This window comes from Catharus ustulatus, chromosome 13 (assembly GCF_009819885.2).
Source record: "Catharus ustulatus isolate bCatUst1 chromosome 13, bCatUst1.pri.v2, whole genome shotgun sequence".
In the NCBI taxonomy this organism is placed as follows: Eukaryota; Metazoa; Chordata; class Aves; order Passeriformes; family Turdidae; genus Catharus; species Catharus ustulatus.
This window is the reverse complement of record NC_046233.1, coordinates 12522891-12531172: the sequence shown is the minus strand read 5'-3', so window position 1 is coordinate 12531172 and position 8282 is coordinate 12522891. Positions and strand designations below refer to the sequence as shown.

Genomic DNA, 8282 nt, shown 5'->3' with positions numbered 1-8282 from the left:
AGGGGGGAATAAAGGAGGAGGCAGCAGTTGTATGTGAGTGCCTGTGTTGGACATGCCTTTACCTGACAATTGATGGGCATGAGGGTGGACAGGGATGGGTTCAGGGAAGAGGCTCAGCATCACTGAAAGCTGCGGGACCTGGTTTGTGGTCATGACAGAGAGCCAAGGTGGCCACAGGCTGCCCCCACCAGGCACCTGGGATGGAGACAAGTTGCTCCAACTCCAGAGATTGTGGTCCTGGATGTCACTGCTCCTGCTACTTGTCACCCCATCCCACCATCCAGAGGATCCAGGATTCTCTAATGACTGGCTGGCCCTGCCCACTGCCTTCACACACACCTTGCTACTGGTCAAACATTTGAGCCCGGATTTCCGCTGCCGTGTCCCCATTGGCCTGGGCCAAATGTGACTCAGAAATTTCTGCAACCAACTCTAGGTTGTGATAAAGCCCCGGGAGGTGTGATGGGTTCAGTAGGGGAACCTTTGGAACAAGATAACGGCTGATCTGCAAATTGTGTGAGACCAGGGTAGTCCACAGAGCATAGCACACCTGTTCCCAGCAGGTAAGCAAGGGTCGGGGGAAAATACCCTGGATGCTATGACCAGATGGTGCCGGGTAACCTTCCTTGTGCTGGTCACAACTCGTGCTCCAGGACATGGGTTGGGGAGCGGACATCCACGGGAGCTGTGGGGGCACAGCAGTGCCCTGGGGAGGCAGCTCTTGGCAGGGGGTTGGCACCAGCCTGTGCCCAGTGGCAAGAAGCCTCCTGCCTTGTATGTGGCATGGGTGGTCAGGCATGGCAGCATCCTGGATACAGCTGTGGACCTGGAGCTGAGACTGTAGTAGACAGTGCCCACAATGGGATGGCTCTGGGCACAGTGGTGACAATGGTGGGTCTGCCACAGCTGGTGAACCTAGCACACCAGGGCACCAAGGGGAGCATGGTGGGTGCTGTGTATCCATGGGGCTGGGAAGTGGGGCATCTTCTCGGCAGGGCAGGAGGAAGGGCAGGAGGCAGGCAACAGTGTCTCAAAGATCACTGGCTGGTTTTAATAAATACAAGAAAGCCGAGCGTGCACTTGACTGGTGGCTCCTGACCAATTTGAGCACAGCAGGTAGGAGGGCTGGGGGTAACACAGGGATTCAGGCTGGCACAGCTCCAGGCACTCAGGGAGGGGGTTGTGGGTCCTTTTGCAAGTGGATGAGCACCCACCTTAGGACTGGGCAGGGCACCCAACAAGGGAATCAAGGGTCCAGCTGCAAGTGGATGAACACTTTAAGACTGAGCAGGCCACCAGCTGGATGGGCCCAGCATGATGGGGCAGCTTTCAGAATGAGCCCTGAGCAAGGGCAAGCTGTGGATTTGTACAGGGATTCCTCAGTCCTTGTGAAGGATGAGACCTCAGCCCAGCTCCTCTGCTCACAGGCTCATCCTGCTCTGCACTGCAGGGGTCAAGAGAGGGCACTGCTGGAGGGATGGTGAGCTGTGACATTTGCCAGGGTTTCACATTCCTGCTCCCCTCATGTGTAAAGGGACAAAGTCTGCAGACGGGGCTGTGAGATGGCTGGGGCTCTGCTCAGCAGCTGTGCTGGCCCACTGCCCTGCCTTGCTGCAGTACACGGAGGCGAAAGGTGGTTGGCATTGAGGCTGGTCCTGCGTGGGCAGGTGGAGGGGGAGCCCCCCCCGAGGCAGCTCTGCTGGCAGACCCCAGCTGTGCAATCCAGCGGGGTGGATGGGGCTGCTGTGGGGCAGGAGTGGGCAGCACTGATTGCCGAAGCCTCAGTTCCCTCCCTACCCACCTGCTGACTGCCTGCTGCTGTCCGTGTTGAGCCGCTGCTGCTGCTTCAGGACTCCCAAAACTCGGCTCATGCCTATCCTCAGGGTCAGGATGGGATGATTCTGTGGGCAAGAGGAGCTGGAGGAAGGGCTTCAGGAGGGGTGGGGTGCTGGCTGCCCCCGGCCGTGGGAATGTGGCTGAGCTGTCCTTTGTGTCCTTGCAGTGGACTGGCATTCCGAACAGCCAGGTGGGCATGGCAGCAGAGATGTCCTTGACCCACCGAGCACCTCACAAGGTGCTGAGTGAGGCTGAACTGGAGGAGGTGGCGCAGAGGAAACCTCCCACCAAGCCCTCTCTGCGTGGCTGTCTCCGCAAGACCAGGTAAGACCATGTGGCCATTGGGATGTGCATGGATTTTGCCAGGCACCCCAGCCCCACCACCACAGAGAGCTGCAGACCTGGGGGTTCATTTCCCTATGCCCAAATACCCATGTCCCCACTCTGTCCTCCTGCCTGGAGGGAAACCAGGCTCCAGTGGATGGAGCTGATAGTCCCACAGACCCTATTGCTTCCCATGGGCCCCATCCACCCTCGCTGAAGTCCCCAAGCCCCCTACCCTTGTGCTCAACTTCAGCTCCTTCTCCCTCCCCACCAGATGCTCGGGCTCTGCTGCCAAGTCTCTGCTGTTCCGCTTCCTGCCCTTCCTGCGCTGGCTGCCCCGCTACCCCATCAAGGACTGGCTCCTGGGGGACATTGTTTCAGGCTTCAGTGTGGGCATCATGCACCTGCCCCAGGGTGAGTGATGCCATGCCCAGACTGCCAGGGGCTCCCCACAGGTGGGGTGGCCAGGGGTTAGCTGTTGTTGACATTTTTCCCTGCTCCACCTTCTAGGGCTTGCCTATGCACTGCTGGCTGGGCTGCCGCCTGTCACAGGTCTCTACTCCTCCTTTTACCCCGTCTTCCTCTACTTCTTCTTTGGAACATCAAGGCACAACTCCGTGGGTGAGCTGAAGGGACCATGTGCTTGTGCAGCAATGGTGGGGAGGGAACAAGGATGTCCATGGCACAACATTACCACACCAGCTGTTGGGGGAACTTTCCTTGCCTTTACTTTGCTCCACCAAGAAGGGGTTTGGCCAAGCCAGAGCCAAAGTATAGTGTGTATGCTTTGAGCCTGGCCTAAGGAAAAGGAAGCTGACCCCTTAAGAGGTCCTCTCAGAGAGGTCCTGGTGCCCACCTTGGGCTCCCTGCCAACATTCTACCTGCTCTCAGGTCCCTTTGCTGTCATCTCTGTCATGATCGGGAGCTTGACAGAGTCCATGTTGCCCAGCGAGAACTTCCTGGAGTCAGTCAATGGCACCAATGCAACGGTCAATGAGGAATTGCGAGATGCTGCTAGGGTGGAGCTGGTGGCCACCATCACTGTCCTGACAGGTATCTTCCAGGTAAGGTGGTCCCTTAAGCCAAGTCTAGCAGAAAACAGACTGTAACCTGTGGGTCATTTCTGCCATCTCTTCTTCCAGGTGGCCCTGGGCCTCCTGCAGTTTGGATTCGTGGTGACCTACCTCTCAGACCCGCTGGTGCGTGGCTACACCACTGCTTCCTCTGTGCATGTCCTTGTCTCCCAGCTCAAAAATGTTTTTGGAGTCTCCCAGAGCGAGCACTCAGGGCCACTCTCACTATTTGTGGTGAGTGGGGGATTGCTGGCACCCAAGGACCCCTAGTGCTCACCTGTGGGGCACACAGACGCCTCCAAAAACCTGCTGGGGGGGCATCTGCTTCCCTAAGCACATTCCCTCCTCCTTTGTTCTCTAGACCGTCATCGACCTCTGCAAGAAGCTACCAGACACAAATGTGGGCACCCTGGTGACTGCCATCATTGCCATGGTGGCCATCTTGATTGTGAAAGAGCTCAACCACAAGTTTGCTGCCAAATTGCCCATGCCCATCCCCATCGAGCTCATCACGGTACCCAGAACTGTCCCAGCCTCCTGTGGAGATGCAACCAGGAATCCCTGGTGTATCCCTGTTCCCTTCAGGGTGGGCAGAGGTGGGATGGGGTCCCTTGGCAAGCGTAGCTCCAGGGCATGTGTTGTGCCTCCTCCTCTTCCTTCACTACAGTCCCTGTGCAGGAAGACCCTGCCTCACTCCAGCCATTCTCCCCCAGATCATCGTTTCCACTGGAATCTCCTATGGGGTCAACCTGAAGGACAAGTTTGGCATCTCTGTGGTGGGCAACATCCCCAGCGGGTGAGCAGGGCCTGACAGTGAAGGGGGCTGTGCCAGGGCACCGTGTTGCCCACAGCACCCCTGCTTGAGCCTCATCTCTCTCTTGAATGTAGGTTGAAGCCGCCTGTGGCCCCTAAAATCAGCTACTTTGGGCAGGTGGTGGGCAATGCCTTTGCCATTGCTGTGGTAGGCTATGCCATCTGCATCTCCCTGGGCAAAATCTTTGCCCTGAAACATGGCTACAAAGTGGACAGCAACCAGGTGATGCTCTGAGGCACCCTCAGGGCCCCCACCCTGGGTGAAAGCTAATCTTGCCTTTCTTGCACCAGAGGAAAGCATGGTGCTCCCCTGCCAACTGCTCTGTCCCTGCAGGAGCTGATTGCATTGGGCCTCTCCAATTTCCTGGGAGGTTTCTTCCAGTGTTTTGCCATCAGCTGCTCCATGTCGAGGAGCTTGGTACAGGAGAGCACAGGGGGCAACAGCCAGGTGGGTCTGGGCAGTGCTGGCTGAACCAGGGGCAGGAAGGACAGTGAGCAGTGGGGGCTCACCCTCGCCTCCCACTCTCCATCTGCATAGGTAGCTGGTGTAATTTCATCCCTGGTCATCCTGGTGACCATTCTGAAGATTGGAGAGCTCTTCCGGGACCTGCCCAAGGTACATCTAGTCCCACAACCTCTGTGTCACATCTCACACCTGTGTGTGTCTCATGGCATGGTGATATGGTAGGGGAACAGCAGAGAGCTATCCCCAGATTTGCCCTCAGCTTCCTCACAGCTGCAGAGATTTCTCTCCTAGGCCATCTTAGCTGCCATCATCATTGTCAACCTCAAGGGCATGTTCAAGCAGTTTAAAGACCTCAGCACACTCTGGAAGACCAACCGGGTGGACCTGGTAAGGTGCTGGCCAGCCCTGGGGCTGTGCTCTTGTTCCTGGAGAGGATTTCTCCACCCTCGCTGAGGCTTGTGGGTGCCAGTGGAGAGGCTGTGCTGCAGCTGCCTGTGTCGCCTCTCTAGCTGGTCTGGATTGTGACATTTGTAGCCACCCTCCTGCTGAACTTGGACATCGGCCTGGCTGTCTCGGTGGCCTTTGGGTTGCTCACGGTCATCTTCCGTACCCAGCTGTGAGTACCCTGGGGCTGGGGCTGGTGCCACATCCCAAGGGCAGGAGGAGCCTGTGGTGACCTCAGCCCCTTGCTCTGCTCCCTGCAGCCCCCACTACTCCATCCTGGGGCGCATCTCCGACACTGATGTCTACAGGGATGTGAAGGAATACGAGATGGTAACAGCACCAGGGGTGGGGAAAGAGCTGCCTGCAATGGCAGGGCAGTTCAAATCATCCCAGTAGTGGCTTACTGGAAAAAGGGGCTGGGGGCATTTTGGTGGGGGAGAGGGAAGGGGAGTAGGTTGCTCCATCCCTGGGGTAGCACCCTCACCATCTGCCCCCAGGCACAGGAGGTCCCTGGCGTGAAGATCTTCCGCTCTTCTTCCACTCTCTATTTTGCCAATGTAGAGCTGTATGCTGAGGCCCTGAAGAAGAAGGTAGGAGAGCCACCAGCCTCAGGGTGCTTCCTGTGTCTCCTGCCTGCCAGCAACAGGGTGGTGTTGGGGCAGCTGGGAACACAGGGCCACATTGCTTTGCAGAGCGGCATTGATGTGGACCGCCTGATTGAGAAGAAGAAGAAGGCTCTCAAGAAGCTGAAGAAACAGCAGAAAAAACTGGAGAAGGAAAAGGCAAAGAGGGAAAAGGTGCTTCCTTGATGCAGGGCACCACTCCTGTGACATCCTGCACTTCTTCCCTCCCTGGTTCTGACACTTGTGTCAGTGCACTAGTGGGGCTTGGTGGCCCACGCAGTTCTCGGTTCAGTTTAGGGCCAGTGGATAAGAAAAGCAGTGGGACTGAACTGGATCATAGTGTCACACCCAGGGTTGGTGGGAGAGCTGGGCTGTTAATGATTATGTGTTGGCCCTGCCAAGTCATTAACCTTTTGGCAAGTTTTATCAGAATTAAGACAAAGAGCAAAGGTTGGCCTGGTGCCAGCTAATGAGCCCAGCTCTGCAGTGGTGTTGGGGAGAGGGATGGATTTTGATCTGAAAAGAGCCCAAAAGTGGGTGAAGATGTGAGAGGGGCACCCACTCCTGGGGCCACCCGCTGCCTGTGCCCTCATACAGCCAAGGAACCTCCCCAAGGTGGGTCTGGGGGAACACTGCTATGACCAGGGTGCTGCCAGCCCTGGAGTAATGATGCCGGATCTCCTTCCCTTCCCCAGAATGCAGAGGATGGTCCAGGCCCAGCAGTGATTGAGTTGAGTGGGGGAGAGAGCAGTGCCCCCTCAGAGCCTACCCTGCACAGCCTAGGACTGCCCCAGCCCAGCTTCCACGCTGTCATCTTGGATTTCAGCCCCGTCAGCTTTGTGGACACCGTCTCCATCAAGATCCTGAAGAATGTAAGGGGCTGGGGAGCAGGCAGGACAACATCCTCGCTGAGGGTGTCTCTGTAGGCCTGTGGGGTGCCCCAATGGCTGCTGTCCATCCCTCTTCCTGGGCAAAATGTTGTTTCTCATTTGCAGATCTTCAAGGATTTCCATGAGATAGAAGTGGACGTCTTCGTTGCCGGCTGCGGGGGTGAGGGGGATCTGCAGAGTTATGAGCCCAGGCCGGGCAGGGCCAGCTTTGGCACACAGCTGATAGTGCAGGGGGTCCCTCCATGGTGCTCCCATCCCCAGGGCTTCCCCAGGGGACAGGTGCTGCAGGTTGTCCCATGGATCCAATCTGAACCTTGAAGCTGGGTCCCTGGTGGTGACCTTGGTGTCGCCCACCACACAGGAGGCGGGAGGATGCTGCTCCAGGTGGGTGGTGGGGGGCTCAGCTAGGTGCCATCACTTGAGATACTTATTCCTCCACACAGCATCCGTCCTGGCCCAGCTGGAGCGGGGCAACTTCTTCAGTTCAGCCATCACCAAGCACTCCTTCTTCCCCTCGGTGCATGATGCCGTGGAGCACATCAGCATGGAGCAGCACCAGGCCTCGGTGAGCACCCAGCCTTGCTGTCCCCAGCATGGCCATGGACAGGGCAGCCACACCAACCCCTCCCTGTCTGCCTCCCTTAGGTGGACCGCAGCACCAGAATGTAGCCCCTCAAGAAGAAGACATCTCCTGCAGGAGCCAGGCAGACAAGGAAGGCTTTGCCACCCTGATGACACCAACTCACTCACCCTGGGGCCCAGACACCCTGATCCCCACCAGCCCCTCTGGACTCTCAGTGCTGGGGCCCTGCCCTGTCCATGAGCCTTGCTGTGATGGGGCTGCTGCTGGACAGAGCTGCTGCTGGACAGAGCTGCTGCTGGCTGCCATGCCGAGGGGCCACCCGGTGCCTCCACACTGCCCCAGCACGGGCCTGCCCCGCCGGGCCAGCACATGGTTTGGGGGGCAGTGCAGAGGCCAAAGGGCTCCTGCTCCCACAAGTGGGCTGGCATCATGAATAAAGCTACGTGGTGTTTCTCAGGGTTGTTTTCAATGCCCTTTCCTCAATAATGGTACTTTTGGGCTAGACCACACAGCTGCACCGCAGCACTGCAGGGAATGGCCTCGCTGCGGGAGGATTCCGGTTCATTTTCCCCCATGAGGGCTCCCCAGCACCCTCTCTCTGGCTCTTTTCTGCCACTTCTCCCCATGACCAGCTCTGTGCTGTGGAGCTTCAGTGGCCAAGGGAGCAATAGGGTGGGGATACCCATTCTCAGAATAGTCACATTACTGCCTGACTGGGCAGCCCCCAGTGGTCCTGCTGGCTGCAATCACAAATACACCAAAGGGGAAGGTGCTGCAGCCAAGAGAAGGCTGATACTGAGTTGGGGGAGTGGGGGGGAGATGTAAGGTTGGTTCAATTTCAATATTTACCATTTATTCAATTTTTTTCCCCCTATGCCTTGCACTCACCCTTAATTTTTTTTTTTTGTTAATAGACAGGGTTTGTTTTTTTTTTCATTTTCAACCTTGATATCCATTTCTCTCATTGGCAGAAGAAGAGGGATTTATTGAAGCCCTTTCTCTTTAGAGGAAACACTCAAACACTCATTCCAGGGTGTTTTCTCCTGAAATTTGTTTCAAAACCAAGACAACTACATTCCTCGTTTTCAGCTAACAGAAACTTAGATGTCTGCCTTTGTCAGCTTTTTAGACTTGTGTATATTGTAAAACTGATGGTTCTACTTTACTAGTGTTGGGTTATTTTGAAGAGTAAGCAGCACTGAAACAGGCATTAAAATGCTTTCTGCATAT

At 56.6% G+C, this 8282-nt stretch overlaps 1 protein-coding gene across 1 annotated transcript; it reads left to right on the top strand.

Annotated features, from left to right (window-relative positions):
* The first annotated feature begins 475 nt into the window (after window positions 1–475).
* SLC26A6 (solute carrier family 26 member 6) lies at window positions 476–7525 on the top strand. The gene is made up of 20 exons (XM_033071372.1): window positions 476–563; window positions 2003–2160; window positions 2435–2574; window positions 2671–2781; window positions 3052–3224; window positions 3303–3467; window positions 3595–3747; window positions 3947–4029; window positions 4122–4269; window positions 4381–4494; window positions 4585–4662; window positions 4804–4899; window positions 5022–5128; window positions 5217–5286; window positions 5454–5546; window positions 5649–5753; window positions 6275–6451; window positions 6575–6629; window positions 6913–7034; window positions 7115–7525. Exons 2-20 carry the CDS (start codon window positions 2033–2035, stop codon window positions 7136–7138), a joined length of 2142 nt encoding a protein of 713 aa, XP_032927263.1. The 5' UTR covers window positions 476–563; window positions 2003–2032; the 3' UTR covers window positions 7139–7525.
* Window positions 7526–8282: the final 757 nt, after the last annotated feature.

Coding starts and splice junctions, on each gene's coding strand:
- SLC26A6 (XM_033071372.1), top strand. CDS start 2,033: ATGGCAGCAGAGATGTCCTTGACCCACCGAGCACCTCACAAGGTGCTG. Junction 3,748..3,946: donor TCCCCATCGAGCTCATCACG/GTACCCAGAACT, acceptor ATTCTCCCCCAG/ATCATCGTTTCCACTGGAAT. Junction 6,452..6,574: donor CCATCAAGATCCTGAAGAAT/GTAAGGGGCTGG, acceptor TCTCATTTGCAG/ATCTTCAAGGATTTCCATGA.